Source organism: Haematobia irritans, chromosome 2 (genome assembly GCF_050003625.1).
Source record: "Haematobia irritans isolate KBUSLIRL chromosome 2, ASM5000362v1, whole genome shotgun sequence".
In the NCBI taxonomy this organism is placed as follows: Eukaryota; Metazoa; Arthropoda; class Insecta; order Diptera; family Muscidae; genus Haematobia; species Haematobia irritans.
In genome coordinates, this window is record NC_134398.1 from 117,409,798 (window position 1) to 117,431,631 (window position 21,834).

The 21,834-nt window shown below is 33.4% G+C and overlaps 1 protein-coding gene and 1 long non-coding RNA gene across 6 annotated transcripts; one reads left to right on the forward strand and one right to left on the reverse strand.

The window, feature by feature from the left end:
- Positions 1-1,472: 1,472 nt before the first annotated feature.
- Positions 1,473-21,628, reverse strand: LOC142226072 (large ribosomal subunit protein uL13m). Of its 5 annotated transcripts, none has more exons than XM_075295938.1 (7): positions 21,491-21,628; positions 18,546-18,669; positions 13,086-13,324; positions 12,880-13,028; positions 2,568-3,306; positions 2,178-2,506; positions 1,473-2,114 (listed from the first exon to the last, which is right to left on the reverse strand). In XM_075295938.1, the coding sequence occupies exons 1-7, from the start codon at positions 21,512-21,514 to the stop codon at positions 1,652-1,654; spliced, it is 2,067 nt and encodes a 688-aa protein (XP_075152053.1). In that variant the 5' UTR covers positions 21,515-21,628; the 3' UTR covers positions 1,473-1,651. The 5 variants fall into 5 exon arrangements, with proteins under 5 accessions (XP_075152053.1, XP_075152055.1, XP_075152054.1 ...); XM_075295940.1 differs by lacking the exons at positions 18,546-18,669; positions 21,491-21,628 and adding exons at positions 13,747-13,856; positions 13,913-14,030; XM_075295939.1 differs by lacking the exons at positions 18,546-18,669; positions 21,491-21,628 and adding an exon at positions 13,909-14,062.
- LOC142226074 (uncharacterized) lies at positions 7,767-8,686 on the forward strand. The gene is made up of 2 exons (XR_012719594.1): positions 7,767-7,824; positions 7,889-8,686. It is a non-coding gene; the product is annotated as an uncharacterized LOC142226074 (long non-coding RNA).
- Positions 21,629-21,834: the final 206 nt, after the last annotated feature.

Here is a 21,834-nt window from a genome sequence, read left to right on the forward strand (position 1 = left end):
CGAGTCCGAACGGCGTTCCACATTGTAGTGAAACCACTTAGAGAAGCTTTGAAACCCTCCGAAATGTCACCAGCATTACTGAGTTGGGATAATCCACAACTGAAAAACTTTTTGGTGTTCGGTCGAAGCAGGAATCGAACCCACGACCTTACACAAAATGGGAGCCACCGTGGTGCAATGGTTGCATACACAAGTCGGGCATGCTAACCATTGCACCACGGTGGCTCCCATTTTGTGTAAGGCGTAAGCAAATTTTAGGGGCATATAGCTTCAGATTACTGGTGGACCTGGAAAACGTTAACTTAAGCAGTCTGCTAATGTTTTTGGAACAATTTGGTTGGTTCAACAGAAGAAAATAATCGAGAAGGTTCAGCGGTTAAAACTAGAAGTAATAGGTACTTTTAGTTAATGTGGTACACAATTTTTTTTTATTCAACCAAAATAAGATTCAACAAAAACTAATTCAACCCCGCGAAGTTTAGAAACTTGTATGCAGGGATTATTGAGTAAATTATTATATACTACTATTAGATAAATTAATTAACAAATATGATATTTAGATACAATATTTTTTTTGTATTTTTTATATAAATTAAAACAAAACAAAAAAGTATATAAATTCGGAATTATATCCTTCATTGCATTGATATTAGGTACTCTTTTATTTTCTTCTTTCGTCTGAAAACGTTCCGTATCTCGACAATCTCTACTGGCATTGAATTGAATATTCTTGGCAATTGTACGCTTAGGGAATTCTTTCCGTAGTTGTTTCTAAATGCAGGTACATGGAATTTCCCGCTTCTCTTCTTCTGGTATTATATGCATGTTGTATCGGTATCAGTAATTTATCTTCACGAAATTCGTTCAGAATTTTCGCCTTGTATAGGTTTTTCAAATTCATAAAGTTGTTTTGTTTGGCAAAGCTCTGAATACTGATTCCTTGTTGTCTGTTTTCACTTTGATTGTGTTTGTTCTTCATTAAAATCCTAATAATTCTATTCTGCGTTTGTTGTAAGATTCTGCCATATTGTACTGCTCCGAATGCCGTTATACCATGACGTAATTGGGATTCAACAAGCGCAAAGTACGCTTGCTTAGTAACATTTGCAGGGGCACAGTTGTTGAGATGAAAGAAAACATAAATGGTTAGTCTAAGTGAGCCTGAAGCCAATGAATAGTCTAAGTGAGCCTGAATCTTAATCGGGCTGCCACTTTAACCTATCCTAGTTTTTCCTTCTTGTTGCATTACACTATTGCTACTGGCAAAAATTCGTCGTGAAACCCCCCTTTAACTTCCAAAGTAACTATTAAAACAACGACCTGTTAAAATCATCGAATTTAAGTTTTTGTATTTATCAAACGTTCCAAACTTATTTTTTTTAAGTAGTTATACTTTCCATTTTGAATAATACTATTAAAAAATTTTTCATAATGTCCCCCATATCCCAAAAACGTACAAGCAACAAAACGCATTAACAAAATAATTAGATTTTATTAGAGTATGTATACCTTTGAGGTTTGTTACCATTAGTATAAATGTACAATTGCTAGTAGTTTTAGTCAAAACGTTTATAAGTTTAATACGAAAAGTTCATCATTGTGATGGAAGGACTTTAAATGCATTTGAGACAAGTTTTGCTGATTTTTTCATTTATTTCAAGCCCAAATCCTTTTCAATGGTATGAGAACAAACTGCCATCATTTGGTCCTTAACACTTTCGAAATTCTTTACCGCTATCGGTTTAGCTTCGGGCCATTTTGCCAAATCACGATAAATGGGACGACAGAATTTCATACGGAAATTCGAGTTGGCAAAGGCTATAATTTGATCCATTCTGTTCATAAGTTTTGCCATAATGCACAGGCGCATCAAACGGAACAATACTTCGGCATTTTTTGTGTGTTTCAGGTTGTAAGTAGACTCCAATAATTCAATTTTCTTTTCGGTAAGATCTTTGATTTCTTTACACTCAATTAATTTACCCAAAAAGTCTATCAATTGGTGTGTTGAAATTCTTTGTTTCACTTCAGCATTGTCAACTAACTCATCTGTGGTTTTAGTACTCCACAGCACAGATAACTGCTTCGAAACGTTGGCCAGAGTTTGATCCAATCTATGAATTTATAATTTGAATTAAATATATTAAAAATAGAATTGTTTTGTTCTTTCAACTTACTCTGGAATAATTGGTGGCATTCCTTCACATGTTAACCACATATCCCAGTCGATTTGTTCCAATTTATCTTTTTTATCTGTGCCAATAAAATAGTCATAGAGAGATGATTTGAAGTCATCGGTCATCACCGATTGGTAAGCATATTTTTGCAAATAAGAACGTAAGAATGGTTCGAAAACAGAAGGACCACCCATTAAGTCCTCAATATAGCGCAAAAATGTGGATCCTTTAATATAAGGAACGCTTGAAAATGCATCATCGGGACCACAATTTGATAAGTCAACAACCAGTTTGGTGAGTTCCGGAGTATTGCTCAATTGAGTACGTATCTGCATGAGAATAAGTAAATGTGAACATGTTTGGGACAATTGTTGTGTGAGCTGTACTTACACATTCTTGTAAATCTGTTAGATTTCTAATCATGTGGAAATCTTGTTCCTTCGAACCCTTCATACGGCCAACAATTTTTGTTTCCACAAATACCGTGAAGCCTTCGTTGAGCCAGAAATGTTCAAAATTTTTATTCGTTACTAAATTTCCAGTCCAGCTATGAGCGATCTCATGGGCGACAACATCAGCTAAAGATTTATCGCCAGCTAATAAGGTGGGAGTGACAAATGTAAGACAGGGATTCTCCATGCCACCAAATGGAAAAGAAGGTGGCATGACTAAAAGATCATATTGTTTCCAAACATAAGGACCACATACATCCTCAGCGGCTTTTAACATTTCGGAAGTTTGAGAAAATTCTTCAGCGCACTCATCAATGATTCCTTGCTCTGCCCAAACATTGGAATTGGGGCCCAAAGGTTTCGATACTAAATCACCAATAGCTATAGCCAAAAGGTAAGCGGGAATGGGTACATCCTGTTTGAAAGTAGTTGTTCCGTCCCCCTTCTTCTCAATCAAAGCACTCATAAGGGCTTTGAGATCTTTAGGGTGCTCCACGGTGGCATTATAAGTAAATTTTACTGCAGGTGTATCCTGACAGGGGACGATGGAACGCGCATGTATAGCTTGACATTGACTGAACATATAAGGATACTTCTTGCCTAAGGTTTGTTCAGGAGTTAGCCATTGAAGACCACTTGCATTGCTTGCAGTTTCATAATCAATGCGAACGGAAAGACTGAAAGAAAAATATGAAAAGAGAATTTAAAAAATATGTACATTTAAAATTCCAAGCTTTTCTGTACATTAGATGAAAAGAAGAAACAGAAGCAAAATATTAGAAAAGGCGACTGTTTGCCATAGAAGTTGCGATTTTGTAATGATTTTCCGATTTAGACTCGATTAATGAGTTTTCGCCGTCATCATTGAATTTTCTCGTGTAAGAAAAGCGATGCACTTTATAGAAAGATACAATCACTATTTCACGTTTGGACAATGTTTCTATCTTTTCCAAAAAAGCATACACCAAAAAATTAGTACTGAAATGATATTAAATATACCCATTCATTACATGTTCATGTTTGCATTTAGAAATCTTACCTAAATGCGCATTAGAGATAAAATAAAGAGGTAAATACGGTGATCGGCCGAATCTTTCCATGGATTGCATATAAACAGTTGTTCACAATCGCATTACTACTATACTCTTGTATGGTGAAGTCAAACTTAAAGATGAGGAATTTTTAATATGAGATGAATCAGGAGTGCTGTAGCTACGCTTTTAATAGCATAAGGACTATAAGGCCCATATTTAAAGAAGTGAGTAAAGTAGAAAGTCGGGCGTGGCGGACTATATCATACCCTAAACCACCCCTACTGAATTAGTAAACATAAGCATTTGTAAAAGGTTTGGGACACGTGTTTATGGGAGCTTTATCTCAATCTGAACAGAAATGCCTGATATTAGGAGCTTAGTTGATTCTACAACAACAGAGTTAGTATGCCACTAAAACGAGGAAATCGCTCAATTAATGTGGCTAATATAACCAAATTTGTGAAAATCGGGCAATATATTTATGTCAGAGCTATATGTAAGTCTGCATAAGATGGGCTAATATTTCTAAATTTGAAATTTGAGTCACATTGGTTAATAAATTTAGTATTATGGATAAATTTGTGAAAATCGGACGATACATATATATGGCAGTTATACCTAAATCTGAACCGATTTGTATAATATTTTAAACGTTTCGGTGATACTATGGAAGATTTATTTCTGCCAGCTTTGGGCAAGATCAGTTAATAAATGAGTGTATTATGGCCAAATTTTGGAAAATCGGACGATACATATATATGGGAGCTACATTTAAATCTGAACCGAAGATTACATTGTGCCAACTTTGAATAAGATCGGTAGTAAAGAAATATGTTATGGTCAAATTCTGGAAATTCGGGTGATATATATGAGAACTATACCTAAATCTGAACCGATTTGGATGATTCTTTGCTGGTTTGGTTGATTCCACAGAGTGTTACGCTGTGGTAAATTTGAGTAAGATCGGTTAATAAGTAAGACTATCATGGTCAAAAAAGCTTACAGGCCGCCAAAGACGTCAAATATAGTAATCGGTATATATGGTGGCTACACACAAACAATTGTTACAGAAAATTTTTCAATTAAACACTTAATTGAGTTTGGAAACGGATTCAATTAATTACTTAATCAAATCCGAATAAAAACTAATTAATAAAATGATTGATTTTTGTTGCGTTTCCAATAAAAACATTAATTGATTCAAGTAATTTGTTAATCAATTCGGAAATAATTTTCAATCACGTTTGTTATTGAAAATTATTTCCTTACAAACTGCTGATTTATTGGAAATCTAGGCGCCTCTACATATTAGAAGAACATGCTGACATGGTTATTATGATAAGGAAGATAATGATTTATATAGTTTATTTGTTCACCCTTTATGCTTAGTACTAAGTTCGTTTCTGCGAAAAACGAATATCTTCATCTATCTCCGTAAATAGGGTCTCAAACCCAGGGATGTTAACTTATTTATGCGAAATAATATACATACCTGGCTATTTAGGGTTGTATAAATATGTGTTTGAAAATGCTCAAAACAAAAATTTCGCATTAATTCCGCGCTAACCTTTTTTATATGGAGTATAACACATTTTATGGGGTTAAGCCTAGTACTAAGATCACGTTTTCGCACGAAAAACTGATATACTCCATATAAAAAAACGTTAGTGCGTAATAAATGCGAAATCTTTGTTTTGAGCATTTTCCAACAAATATTTAAACAACCCTGGATTTTTCGCACGAAAAATAGGCAGGCATATTATTTCGCATAAATAAGATAACACCCCTGGGTTTGACACCCTAGTTACGGAGATAGAAGAAGATATTCGATTTTCGCAGAAACGAACTTAGTACTAAGCATTAGGCAAAAGTCGAGGAAATAATAACGCAATATTGAAAACACATAACTCACACGCCGAGAGAGCTATGTATGTGTTTTCACATATAATTACAGAACAGTTCAAATTATTAAAGAATATTAGGAGTTATGACATTAATCTTGAAACGAAGATTTGTTTTATAAAACCACATGTCTGATCAGTCTTACTACACTCGTAGAAAAAAGGTCTGTTGTTAATAGCAAACGCTGTCTGCTGTTTTTCACCAAACAAAATGCTGCTGTTTTCAGCGTTGCCAGAATTGTTTCACCAAAAACCGCTAGATTTGTCCAAAAAACTAGCCAAAAAAGCTAAAAAATTTAAAAAAATAGCTAGAAAAAAAGCTAAATTTTTTTGTATCAAAAGTCACATTTTTGATTGAAATTTAACCAACTTAAAGACTTTATTTCACTTAAAAAGCATAATATTTTAATTGTATTCAATTTAATTCCATTTCTGTGAGAGTGTAAGAAAATCTAAGTCATATTAGCTCTGTTGGCGTACTCGATACATTTTGATTACTATCACAAATTTTTACTGGAAGTCCTTCGTTTATATTTCCTTGTAAAAACATTTTTCTCAGTGAACTTGCAATTGTCAGTTGGTTAATCATGTCACATAGAACTGCATTAGAAAATGTCACATAGAACTGCATTAGAAAATATCTATATATTTCGTTTTAACTGAATTAATGATAAATTCGTGAACGTGTACACTTCTCCTAATTTTACCCAAGAGAATAAAACCCATTATAACTGTCTTGCAAGTTTATAATGAATAACTTTTATTCGAAAATTTCCCAAACCTACTGTTGTCCAATTTTCGTAAATGTAAATCCATCCCATTAATAAATAGCAGATTTGTTTTGATCCTATCACTACGAATTTTATATTGCATTTTTTGGTGTTAAAAAAAATAATACCACATTCAAAACTTTATTTCCTTAATTATTTCTATGTTCGGTTCCAAAGATTTTGTACACTAATGATTTTTGTATTGATTCAAATTTGAATTTATTCGTTTTCTCAGCTTTTTCTTCATGAGCTATCACAGTGCTTTAAAAACGTGCTAACGAAAACTCAAATTTTCAAATTCAGACTCGACTTTAAGTAGAAATTAGATAAAAACGAAGTTTTATCCATATTTCAATAGGAACATGCCGAAAATAAAAAAAGCCAAAAATAGCTAAAAGGGTCATGAAAAAAAGTCAGAAAAAAAGCTAAAAGCTAAATGCATTTTTTTCCGCTAAACGTCTTCAAAAAAAACCAAATCCAGCAGGAAAAAAGCTAAATTGGCAACACTGGCTGTTTTAGTAGATTTTTTGCTAAAACAGCAAACAATCTGTTATTTTGGAACAGCAGACATACTGCAGAAAAGTCAGTAGTTTGCTGAAATTTTCTGCTAGTCAAATGGACAATAGTAAAATGGTACACATTATAAACGTTAAAAACAATTACTATTTTTTGATTATGCAATAACATTTGTGAACAAGCAACACTTTTTAGTAATTTACATTTTAATCCTAGTACTAAGATCACGTTTTCGCCCGAAAAACTGTTATACTCCATATAAAAAAACGTTAGCGCGGAATAAGTGCGAAATCTTTGTTTTGAGCATTTTCAGACACATATTTATACAACCCTGGATTTTTTCGCACGAAAAAATAGACTGGCATATTATTTCGCATAAATAAGTTAACATTCCTGGGGATTCATATATCTCCCTATTTACGGAGATATATGAAGATATTCGTTTTTCGCAGAAACGAACTTAGTACTAAGCATTAAGGTGGGTTCGAGTTTATGCGCTTTACAGACTATCCGGACGGAATGTCGGTGTTTGTAAAGAATCTTACAGTGTCTCGGAATGATTCGACTTGTCGGCGATGACTAAATAATCGGTAAATGTGTTATTGATCCCATAAACATGCAGTATCGATTATAATGTGCACAATATATGGGATATGTTCGACACTGTCGTCCGGAATAACTGATAGTCTGTAAAGCGCATTAGCCGCTAATTTTTCACGATTATTTTTCTCTAGTTACTGGATTGAATTCGCGTATTTTTCAGCAATTTTAAGCAAAGAGAGTAAAATGCACATTAACTCTTTTGCTAGTTTTTATTGGATAATTATTGCTAGAAAAGTACGCGAACAGACCTAATGTTGGTTTTGACAAATGTCAACGTCGATATGTCAAACGCCAACGCCGTCAAAACATCACTTTTTAAACGAAAACACGAGACAAGCCGGGAAAATAGAAAAATTGTATTGTGTTGTTTGGTAAGAATTGGATTGTATAATATCGTATTCCTTTTAAAGACCTTTTGTTTTTAATAATTTTTAGATTGGAAAATTGCTATTATACATTGATATATGGGAGCAACCGTCGTACAATGGTTCAAGCCCACTTTGCATACAAACGGTTATGGATTCAATCCTAGTTTCGACTAAACACTATAAAGTTTTGCAACGGTGGACAGGTGGATTACTCCCTCTGAAATGTTGGTGACATTTCTGAGTGTTTCAAACCTACTCTAAATTTTTCATCGCAATGGGAAATAGTGTTCAGGCTCGGCTATTAAAAGGAGATTTCTTGTCTTTGAGCTTCCTGCATGGAATCGGGTGGCACTCAGTGACAAGAGAGAAGTTCAACACTGCTGTATCATAAGGGACTGAATAGTCAAAGTTGGTCTGAATTAACGGGCTGCCACTATAGCTAACCTAAACTGTACCCAAATGTTTCACAATTGGCAAAGTTCACCTTAAATGTGGGTATTAAAACTATTTTACTAAATACGGCCTTAAGAGAATAATGAATAGTTTTAACCATTTTAATTTTTGCTAAAAGTAAATATTTGAACTTGGATGACGTCGTTCAATACAATACCTATAAATAAAAATAGTTTACAAAATAAAATTTTTGTCAGGTATATTTGATGTGAGGTGATTTTTTATGTATTTTTATCTCCTGAATTCGAATATAGAAGTTAATTTTTTATATGCAACACGTTTTGAGATATACTAGCATTTTTAGTTTTTTACTAGACGCGAGAATCATATCTCAAGCTAGAAATGTCCGCTTATATCGTTGAATCTGTGATAAGTTAAGTGGTTCTAAATATATCGATAAAAATTGAGCACATTTTCATCATGTTTTACACATTAGCGTAGCTAGACAATTTTCCTAGGGGGGGGCTATAGCCCCCCTAGCTAAAACTTTATAGACTGAACTTATAGGTTCAACTAATGTTTTATTTCATAAAATTGAATAAAAAATAGACATCAAAATAACTCGAGAATCAATTTATAATAAAGCAACTAAAAGTACCCTACGGGAAATTGGTGCAAATTGCCACTGACGGACCTATCACAGAACTGGTACCTGTGCTCCAGTTAGTTGCAATTTTCACATTTAGTGAAATAAAATTATCAGAATAACCTTTTGTTCAACATATTTAAAAAAATCATTTTGGGTTCGATTAGGAGCCCAAATTGAAAGAGATTTCTAAGAGTTTGTCCGAGACTGGTTCCTGAAGACCTGTTTATGGGTTGCTCCTGCAAAATTGTCCCAGGACGTGTCCTTTGGGGTGAGTCCAAGACGCGTCCTAAAATGTAAGTTTACTCCGTCAATGACAAACCCATGTTAAGGTGGACGGTCCCTTCCATACGTTTTGATCAGAACTGGGACTGGTCCATACACACTGGGACTGGTCCATGTACCAGTTCTGTGGTTGATCCATTTCCCGTAGGGTAGTTCCACACTTTTCCCAGCAAAAATTGGGAGTTGTTCCAAAGGCACAACTTTAAAAGCACTTCCAAAAATGTCCTCACAAAGAAGTTAACTATTTTAACTACAGAGGAAGTTTTTTTACTTTATATTTTAATGCGTAATTTTTTGTTTTCTTTTTTCAAATAGTTTAAAGAGTAAGAATAAATAAAATGGTACAAATTATTCAAATTTTGCCTCAAAAATGCTAAATCCATTATAGAAAAATCGATATTATTTGAAAAAACGTTTCAAACAAGCGTTAGAATGCATTAAAAATCATAAAAAGGTATAAAAATTATTTATTTGGGAAAATATCACAAAATTTTTAATTGACATTCAAAACACTGAATTCAGATCACACCTTAAGAAGTGATGCAAATTCATTGCAACGGTTGTTGAAACGGTGGACATTCGTTCTATGACAAGTTCATATTACATTCATCGCTTCTCCGCCAATTTTGTACCACTTCCAGACCCAAAAAGAACATTTTCACTTCTTTTTTGGCGACGCTTTTTTGCAGCATTATTAAGATATTAATTTATGAAAGAATAGTTTTAATATCAACCACAGCTTTATTTCATAAATATCAGACTTCTACCAAGTCTTTAGTGGAACTTTGTGCGTTGTACCAGTATATACTTGTTTAATTTGTATAAAAATGTAAAATCGTAAATAGGTTTTCAAATTCTGGGGGGGGCTAAAATTTTTCTGGGGGGGTCTAAGCCCCCTCCCCAGAGGCCTTCCTACGCTTATGGTTTTACAGTGATTTTGTGCCGGTGGAAAAGTGACAACCGTTGAAATAACGTCCGGTTTCTCTTTATGCTCGTAAAGGTGATACTTTAATGTAAGAATAAGATTAGAAGAAAAATGACAAAGTTATAAGCATATTTTTTGAAAATGTGCCCTTTTTTAAATACATTTTGAGCCACTTATCACAGATCCACATTTGTTCGACATAATCGTTCATTTTTAGCTCGAGAAATGATTTTTCTAATGAAAACAGGGCAAAAAAAAAATATAAGTATATCTCAAAAACTGTTTCCCCGAGTAAAAATTGAGAGATCTAATTTGATACAATTAGATATGAGTAGATCCGAAAAATGGTAAGATCTAATCATATCTAGTTACTATGAAAGCAGATCTGCTCAGATCTCAATATTGGCCTAGATCTAATGTCTTAGATATAATTACATCTATCCCTATATATGGTTGGATCTGATGTTAGATATCGTCATATGTGGAATTATATATAATTATGTCTAATTCTATCTCATCATATCTGGGTAAATCCGCATAGATCTAAAGTGGCCAATTTTGAGATCTAATTATATCTAATTAGATCCTCCAATTTTTACACGGGTCATTAAAAAATTTTTAATCTCTATTTTCGAATTCACTTGATGAAAATACATAAAAAGCAACCTCTAATCAAATGTAATTTGTAGTGTAAATTAGTGTAATTGCTTTTTTTACTTCTTTTCATTACAGATTGTTATGTTTTATCAGCGTGTATAAGGCCAAAGAAGAAAAATAAACGTAAATAAATCTTGTACAACACAACTTCCAACAACTTCTACATTTAATAAATGTTGAAGTTATTGTATTAAATGATTTACGGGTTTCATTTCAACATATCGTTAAAAACGACAAATTTTGTTGCAGGGACAACAAACATTTGTTGTTGTTATAGCAGTAAAAATGTTAGCTATTTCAACTAACGCAGTTTGCTATTTCAGCAGTGATGTTTGTCAAAAACTTTTAGCAAACAAATTTGCTAATTCAGCAGCATTTGTTTGCTATTTTAGCTGTAAAAAATGTTTGCTGTTTCAACTTACAAATGTTTGATGAAACAACTACGTGCTACTGCTGTCCCTTTTTCAGCAAACAAAATCTGCTGTTTTAGCAAACATTTTTGCTATTATGAGTAACAAAATTTTTTGGGTGTACATATATGCCATGGATATGTAGACCTTAAATCTAGGGATATTAAAAAGTTAAATTCTTTTGAAATATATTTTTATTGTCGCTTACTAAAAATTTTTTAGACGAGGAGAAAAAGGGTGCATTTGGGACATATTATGAAGAATCGAAAATACAAGCTTTTACAAAGCATAACACAAAATAAAACTAGAAGAAAAGAGTTAACATGAATTGATAACATAATGACAATAACTGATATTCGGAGATGCAACAAAGCTAAATAATTGATATTTTAAACTAAATTTTTCGGTATGTTATTTTGTATTAAATTGTATCTGTCATTAATATACGAAAAGAGATATGTTAGTAAGATTCATATAAAGAAATTATATTAACCCTCATTTTCATGAAGCTCGTTTAGTGTTCCATTAGCTAATTAACTTTTAAAGTATTATGGACATAGCTGTCATCTATATCGTCTATATATTCCATATGACAGTTAGAAACTTAACTGCCGAAAATGTTTCAGTTAAAGTTAACCGGAGAGAATTTACTTTCTGTTAACTGGGATTTAAAGCCTAACGGAGCTATATGAAAAAAATGTCGTAAGCTATAGCATTTTCAAGTTAATTTATGTTCTATTGAATACTAAATAATTTACGACAATAAATCTCTGTCATAAATGTTCCCATTTCCTAAGGTGTATTTACTGCAGCGTTCAGATAAGAAAATAGAATAAAGATAATAAACCCAGAGGTGAACAATACAAAATGAAAAGATTTAAAGATTAAGTACCTATTAGATAGTTTGTTCTACAGAATAATATGTCGATATTGATTTTTAGTAAAGAGCCCTCCTTTTTATTTATTTATATATTTGAGTTTTTTTGGGATTGAGTCAATTACCCTTTGTTATGCAATCCGGGGATGCTATGAGCTACCCTGGTGCCCAGCTGTAATAGAATTTACTATGACCAATTCTATTCATAATTGTTCTGAGAAATTATATAAAATGAAGAAATAAAAGAAAAATATTTTCTTTTCAAAATGAAAGGGAAATGTCGCCACAAATATCTGCGTACTAAAACCATAAAATGTACGGGCCTAATTTTGTTAACCGGGTTTTGAAACTATGAAAGACAAGATCAAAATAAAATAAGCGAAATAATTTTACTTTTATACCTTAAACCACATGGTGGATGAATGTATCTACCAGAAATATTGTTTTTAGATCCCATAAAATTATTTAAATTTTGGTCGCAAAACAGGTATTATTTGTAATGAGATTGGTATGTTATTGGTGTATCAAATAGTTCTAAATCAAATATCGGAAACCCACAATACAATCTGTATTTTTTTTTATTAGTGTTTAAAAAATTTGAAGAAATTAAATCTTACATTGACAGTTCGTATGTTAGGTTTATAAAAATGTAAAACTATAATTCTTTCCTTAAAAGATGATCAGAGTATTAGTTCCGTACGAACAAAGATAATTTACAATTCTAACAAGTGAGGTACTTCTAAAACAAGGCATGCTTTTGCAATGACAGTATTTTGTGATCTGCTGTAACGCAATGGATTTGTCAACTTTCATCCGTAACTTTTTATAAATTCTGTGAATGTTTATAAATAATATTGGTACTTACTCTCCTTTTGCAGTTCCTTGAGGCAGTTCAAGGGTAAGCTTTTCCCCTATATCGGCCACGGGATCACTAACAAAGTAATTCAGAGGAATTGAGGCATTTTCCGAAACTATTTCAGCATTCAAAATATTGACATCACGCACATCTAGAATCTAACAAAGAAAACAATATTCAAAACTAATAGCATATTCAAAAAAATCATCACTTACAATAGATTCCAGGCCATTTTCCAAAACTTTAAAATTGTGAACGACAGATCCCCTCAACCTTGTATTTTCGAAATCAACTTTCCAATTTAATGTTGAGTGTTTAGTTGTAATTAATTCAGGCTGAGAATACGAACTTGGATCAATTTTTCCTAGACGACCCATTGTGCGTTTTACCGTATACAGTGGTACAGTTTGTGGCAATGAAGACAATTGTTGAGTGGTCAACGAGCGCTTGTGAACTGTGAAGAGAATAGAGACACTGATTTGATAATGTTCGATTGCGGATTATCGCTCCATTCCAAAAGTAATCTTATCATGAAATAATTTATAATAGTTGACGATAAACATCGAGCATATTCTTAACAACTTGTAGCTAAGCGGGGTATGCACAATCAATGGACAGTACAATTTACGAGCAAATGCAAGTCCAGATTCCCATTGAAATTGGGGCAAAATAGTAGGAAACGAAATGAAATGCCGAGTTTAATTTCCAATATCATTGTACATAGTAGCAATTACTTTCTTATCTTGGATATGTAGCAAAAGTAAGCTAGCTCAATGTGTGGGAAATAAATTTGAACATTTTAACCATTAATTATATTTGGAATTTGAACCCATTTGGAACATCCTCTAGAAATCGAATCGTTCTGGAATAACTCACATTTAGAGAATTGCAGCCGCAACAAGTGGATGAAGTAATCAATTTTATATGCAGCAAAAATCACAAATGTACCACGGAATGGAATCACACACACAGATGTTGTCTATATGCTGTCATAATGTACTTATTTTTATAATGTGCATTATTTTTATGGATATTTACCTACGTGGGAGTTATTGTTTTACTGCAATACCCGCACTAAATTTCACCGGTGCTATTCAATATTAGTAATGCCAGAATTTAATATTGCAAAAATTGCCATGTACAGAGAGAATGAAAATACAAGAGAACGAAATTTTCTCTTCTACAAAAACAGCAAATCAACCGTATAGATGTCGCACAACGCCTGCAGCTTTGGTATTACCGACGTTGCGGTCGAAGCGCTGTTTTGATAAATCCTTTATAATGGCATCGGCAGTTATAATTTCAAATTGTCTGCCAAAAAATTTAATAGAATGAAAAGATTTATATAAAAGAACATTTGATATTACAAAGTAGGTTCTAAAACCTATTTTCCTTACGTTTCGTAAAGCCGGCAGAGAACTGATCTGGGTAACGCCGACGCAAACTGTATGACATTTGAGAGAAGCGCCGACGTAAACTGCATGATATTAGAGAAATTTTCCTCATGACTGCCACCTACTGACGCAGTTTCGCTTCACAGTTTCGTCCTATTGTCTTTTTATTCTCTCTGCCATTAAATTGTTTTGTTTACATCAGTGTACACTCATAAGGTAGAATCATAGACCAAGGAAGGTATAGACATCTCAAGTGAATTCACAGCGCTATAGTTTGTCTGCACACCGTAGATGGCTCTTTTTCGTCTGCAATTGAGTGATTTTTTAATTTGGCTTTAATTAGTTTTCTTTCCTTTATTCTCTCGTTGAAACACCAAATATTGTGAAAGTTTATAAAATACTATTCATCCACACCTTTTTTGTAATGCAAATTGACTAATTTATACGGTTATTCTCGTTTTCCAAAAAGAAATTGAGTCACTTGACTGCGCAATTGAGTGGAATGACTGCGCACTGCAAATAAACAAAACCATGGTGAATTATCAAGGTATGTCTCTATATTTTCTTGGTCTATGGTAGAATCATAGGCCAGCTGATTCCAATATTTTTTTTATTACCAATCAGAGAAACGGAATTTCAGATTCATATTATTCAATTTTAATAAATCTACAATTTATTTTGGATTTATATTAATGCCACTAAAATTAATTAATTTAATTAATAAGTCTTACTGACGTATTGCACTGTCTTAAATAAATAAATAAAAAATAAAAGTTGTTAGAAGGGTTATGGCCAGAGAATGAAGCCGCCGAGTCGCGCCGCCGATTTTAGCCGTCGCCGACCCGTTTTTAGCAATCGACGCCGCCGCCGAATATGTCGACTCATCTCGACTCTAATTTAGCCGCCAATTAATGTAAAATATTGATTTATATCAGAAAAATTTAATAATATTTGTTATAGTTTTTGCCAAAATTTTGAACTTTCCACCTTCAATGAATTAGTATCAAGTTGCTATAATAGTTTTACAAAAATTTAGCTCAAAAAATTTGAATGAAATGTAAATTTGATTGTAGGATTGGTTGTACAACTAATCTCATTACAATTCGGAAAACTTCAAATTGATTTTATAATAGATAATTTTTAATCGGCTAAGCCGTCAAGCCGCCGGAGGCAAATATTTAGTGTCAGCCACCGCCGACAAAAATGGGTCGGCTTCATTCTCTGGTTATGGCGTACCTGGTTTATTGGGGATTTGATATGAAACACATGGTAACGCTGGACAAAGTCAGAGAGAATAAAAACAAGAGAACGAAACTGTGAAGCGAAACTGCGTCAGTAGGTGGCAGTCAAGAGGAAAATGCCTCTAATATCATGCAGTTTTTATTTGCTTTATATTGACATGTTTTAAGAAAGTAACCGCGAAAATTTCAACGCGAAAAGCGAACATAGTACTTACCTTTGTGAGCATTTCAGAAAGAGTCGTTTTCCACAAAAAAATCAATTTGAAAACACAAGTTTTCCTCCAAAACACGTCAATTTTATAATTTAAACGCCTCTAATTTGGAATACGCTCTGACTGAACTGCATGCATTGTGCGACATCTATACGATTGACATTTGTTATTTTTGTAGAAGAGAAATTTTCGTCCTCTTGAGTTTTTATTCTCTCTGGTTTGCAAGATTTTACTGGGGGGAAATCTCTAGCAAAAACTTGCAATTTTGCTATCTAATAACGGTCAAATGTTGTCTCTCTCCGGCTTTTTCGTGATAATTATCAAAAATTATCGGTTTCTCGAACGGAGCTATTATTGAGGAACAAATCTACTTTAGCAAAAGTTGTTAAAAACAAAAAATTTGTAAGTGTAGCAGAAAGTATTTTAAAGCGAAAATGTTAAGTAAAAAATTTGTCGCAAAAGGCTAGTTTTCGCGATATCGACATCTAGCTCCCATATATATCTTTCGTCCGATTTGGACTTATATGGCCCCAAAAGCCAAAGTTTTGCCCTGATTTGCTTCAAATTTTGCACAACAGGTACGTTTAATAGTATCGTTAAGTGTGCTTAATTTGGTTAAAATCGGTTCCGATTTAGATATAGCTCCCATATATATCTTTCGTCCGATTTGGATTAATATGGCCTCAAAAGCCAGAGTTTTGCACTGAGTTGCTTGAAATTTTGCACAAGGAGTACGTTTTATAGTATCGCTAATTGTGCAAAATTTAGTTGAAGTCGGTTCAGATTTAGATATAGCTCCCATATATATCATTCGCCCGAATTGAGCTAATATGCCACAGAGACAAAAGTGCTACTCTGATTTACGTGAAATTTTGCAGAGGGAGTAGAATTGATCTTGAAACTTTGCACAGGCAGTAGAATTAAGGTTCTGCATATGCGTGTTTATTTTGGTTGAAATCGTTTTAGATTTTGATATAGCTCCCTTATATATCTTTCGCCCGATTTTCCTTCATATGACCACAGAGGTCAAAGTTGTAATCCGATTTACGAAATTTTGCACAGGGAGTAGATTCAACATAGTAACTATGCATATGCAATTTGATTGCAATCGGTTCAGTTTTCGATATAGATTCCATATATATGTTTTTCCTATTTAGGTAAAACTGGCCGAAATACATACAGTTTCCTTATCAAATCACCACTGCTAAGTCGAAAACTTATCAAAATGACTCAAATTTTCCTATTACTCTATTACACATCTATCGACCGATAAATCATAAATACACTTTTGCGAAGTTGCCTCAAAATTGGTTCATATTTAAATGTTTCCTATATTTTTTACACTTTTATTAGCATTCGGTGCGTTGCAGCTCCACTGACATTAATTTCATTTTTTATTGTCCAAAGTGATATATATTCAAAGACAAACCCCAATTAACAATATATTACAGATTTATGCAGTGATAAACTAACTACAATAACAGGAGTATTAAGAAAAAAATCTATAAGAATTTAATAACAATTAAGCAAAGAAATAAATATAAAATTATAATATTAGAAGTAACTTAAAAAAATTATAAATTTAAAATTAAAAAACAAGAACTCTGGCTCCCCAGCCTACAACATTAAAGAAATAAAAAATGTGTGTAAGTATGGTCCATTATTGATGACTAGCAAAAGAAATGATTTTTATCAAGGACATTCCCGAAAATATTCATCCTACTAGCCAAGGATTACGCACATAACATAGCGCAAACCAACTTGCATGTACTTACTTAGGTTCAACATACACAATAGAACAGCAGCAAGGGGCCATGCAAAATGCATAATTTTATACTACCAACAAATCCAAAACTGTACTTGAAAAATAAAAGTGGTTAACATAATAATCGTGAATTCGGCATATCACAGTAGTATTTTTCACAAAGGAGGTTTTTTCAAAAAACCCTACACTTCATATCCAGAAAAACTGTTTGCTAAAGCAAACAAAATATTTTTGAAAGAAATGGATTGAAATATAAAATGTGTAACACCGACTGGCGCTAAAAGCAGAACAAGTCTATAAGTAGAAGACTATATCTGGTTGTCTGCTTACAGGAATGAAAAATCGGGTATCTATGCTTCTTTAAAATATGTATTATGAAAAAACCCTGGGTTTCCAAAAATTATGCTATATGTATACTGTATAAATTATTTTCAACTATAATATTTTTATTATGTTTTTGTAAGCACAATAACAAATTTCAACGTAATATATAATCCTTTGGATAATCCATTATGGAAGGGAAGTTCTCTAATGTCTCCTTATCTATCATATCCAGACGCTGTGGTACTTCGCGAGGAGCTCTTATCTGATTAGTCACATTATCCAATATATCTTCGGGTACCTGATCATCGGCGAATAAATGAAGTCGTTGCATTGTATATCTTCGCTGAAGATTGCCTTTCATTGAATTATAAACAGCTTTTTGCATAACCATTTTAGGATCCTTCTCGTGGAGTTGCCAAGCGAGTGTCCATGATGCTCCACCAGGGTACCCAGTGTGGTGAAAGTATACTCGTTTTACCCATTCATCGCCTGGTAAGGCAATTTCTTTAGTGTTTATTACTACGACATGATCGCCACAATCGTCTGCAAGTGAAGAGTGAGAATAAAATGATGATATTACAAATTATGTTTTCTATATTTACCCCGCTTTAAATATACGTATGTATGATATCTCAATCTTTATTTTTTATACAAGTATACAATATGTCCCGAACTCTTAACATGCGCCAGTAATTAATTGTGGGGTTAAATATGTAATATATAAAATAGTTTTACTTACTCATGGGATGGTATATCGGCTTATGCATGCCCATCAAGTGCCGTGATATCAGCTTTGCTGAATCGAAAGGATTTTGCCAGGTGCAGTCGTATATATGCCATTGCCTAGCAAATGTAGCCCATTGCTGTTAAATAAAAAATATTATTATTATTTTGTAAAGAAAATTTTAAGATATTCCGAAAGAAATTAAATAAGAAATTAATTTCAGGATTTACAATTAGGTGTGAAGGTATGATGTTAAGGGTGTGCTAGAGGTCCTATGTTCGAGTTGAAAATCACTTGATTTGAGCGATATTTTTTTAATAACTATAAAATTGAATTGAAAAACAAGTAAGGAAAGTCTAAAGTCGGGCGGGGCCGACTATATTATACCCTGCACCACTTTGTAGATCTAAATTTTCGATACCATATCACATCCGTCAAATGTGTTGGGGCTATATATAAAGGTTTGTCCCAAATACATACATTTAAATATCACTCGATCTGGACAGAATTTGATAGACTTCTACAAAATCTATAGACTCAAAATTTAAGTCGGCTAATGCACTAGGGTGGAACACAATGTTAGTAAAAAAAAAAATATGGGAAACATTTAAATCTGGAGCAATTTTAAGAAAACTTCGCAAAAGTTTATTTATGATCTATCGCTCGATATATATGCATTAGAAGTTTAGGAAAATTAGAGTCATTTTTACAACTTTTCGACTAAGCAGTGGCGATTTTACAAGGAAAATGTTGGTATTTTGACCATTTTTGTCGAAATCAGAAAAACATATATATGGGAGCTATATCTAAATCTGAACCGATTTCAACCAAATTTGGCACTCATAGCTACAATGCTAATTCTACTCCCTGTGTAAAATTTCAACTAAATCGGAGTTAAAAATTGGTCTCTACGGTCATATGAGTGTAAATCGGGCGAAAGCTATATATGGGAAATATATCTAAATCTGAACCGATTTCAACCAAATTTGGCACGCATAGCTACAATGCTAATTCTACTCCCTGTGCAAAATTTCAACTAAATCGGAGCAAAAAATTGGCCTCTGTGGTCATATGAGTGTAAATCGGGCGAAAGCTATATATGGGAGCTATATCTAAATCTGAACCGATTTCAACCAAATTTGACACGCATAGCTGTAATGCTATTGCCAATGACGGATCTATCACAGGACTGGTACCTATGCTTCGGTTTATCGCAATTTTTAAATTATCATACAATTTATTAATTTCAATAATCTCTTACTATTAAAATCATATCGGATCCATAGCTCGATATTTCATCCGTATTACGATATTTCAAAAGTTTTTTTCTTTCTGATGCGAGTTGGATGCTCAAAATGAAGCATGTTCAAGAGGTTGTCCAAGATTTGTTCACGAGGACCTGTCTATTGGGTGGTCCTACTAAACTGTCCAGGACATGTCCTTTGGAAGGGGTCTAAGTGGTGTTCCAAAGTGTAAATTTACCCCGTTAATGACAAACCCATGTTAAAGTGACCGGTCCCTTCCATACGGTTTGACCAGAACTGGGACTGGTCCATACACAATAGGAACTAGTCCTGAAACGGATCTGAGTTTAATCCATTTCCCGTAGGGAAGTTAAACTATCTTTATCATGTTTGGCATAATGTGAAGAATTCCACGGGAAGATTGTGGTGCAGGAGCAAATTCAATAGATATCAATATTAACTAGATATCAAGCAGTGTTACCGTTGTGCGACTTTAGTCGCATCTTGCAGCATTTCTGACGCCATGCGACTTTTTGTGCGACTATTTTAAAATATGCAAAATGTCGCATGCGTGCGACTAAAGTCGCTCAAAAGGAAATACTTCAATTTGAAGCAAATTTTATAAATGGGAATTCATAGCCGTACGGCTTGCGTGGTAGCCAACGTTGTGCAATTGCCCTCCTTGGTAATGGATTCAACCCAAGTTTCGACCAAACAGCAGAATGTGTTTCAGCGGTGGATGCTGAGTGTTTTAAAGCTTCTCTAAGTACTTCACCGCAATGTGAAACTCCGTTTGAACTCCGCTATAAAAAGGAATTCACTTGTCATTGAGCTAATCATAGAAGCACTCATTAATAAGAGGGAAGTAAATCACAACGAACACCTAACCTACACGATGTTTGTCCAGTCGTTGTTTTATTGCATACCGTTTCAACCACCAGATCCGTTCTAGTACCAAATAAATTTTGATAATTATCAAAAATTTTTACTGGAAGTCGTTCGTTTACTCTAAAAAGTACGCAAAAGAGAGCCAGACTAAAAACATGCAAGAGATTGTTATAAACAAAACATACGTGTAAATATTTTTATTGTTTTGAGTTAAAAACTTTAAATTGGCTGATGATAAATTGGTACAGGATGGCGTCCGCTTACTTTTCTGCTAATTTTAGCAAAGTGAAAATCCATAATTATTCTATTGAAGGTTAATTTTTTCTGAATTTTATGATACAATAAGATGGTAAAATATCTTTTTATGTTAAAGGTACTGTTCCTTTATTGTTTTTGTGTTTTTTTTTTATAGAAAATTTTTTGTAATAAAAAGACCTCACATATACAAGCGACATCATTATCATTTTTTGTGCTTTTTCAAAATTTCCAACGGTGACACTGATATCAAGTGCTATAAAAACACATCATAAACATAGTATTAAGAGGTTGTCCAAGATTGGTTCATTGAGAGCCACCGTGTTGCAATTACTTTTCCAGTATATCATTATGCTAAAAATTTTGCGTTTGTTCTGGTTTACGAATTCAAACCAGAACAGAAGGTATAATTTATTAGAGTTCTTATAATTATGGCACTTATGAAAATTTGACACTTCTAACCACATTCTATTGGCCAATTCTGGCCGGAACTTTACCAACACTTAAATAAATTTTATTGTCTATGTATAGGACAGTTTGTAATGTACTTGTGACTAGATTTATATTATATACCTGCACTCGTTTCGCTATAGACATAATTTTAAATATTTAATTCAAGAAATTACAAATTCTGATCGGATTTTATTGAATAACAAAGAAAGAAATCAAAGTTGAATCGTTTCAGAAGGCGACAGTTAAAGTAAATCATTCATTGGCGGCCTAATATGAATCATCCCAATAAACACAAGAGTCGCAATATTCCAAACGGAAGTGCGTAAACACAGCCATAGCGACTGTCGTAGGGCGAATACTTCTTCCCGCAACAAATCCAATGATAGTTTCGAGCAAACCAAATTGGGTTCGTAAGATATGGAGTAGAAGATACGGCCTGAAGCGTAGAACTAAGTTCACGTTTT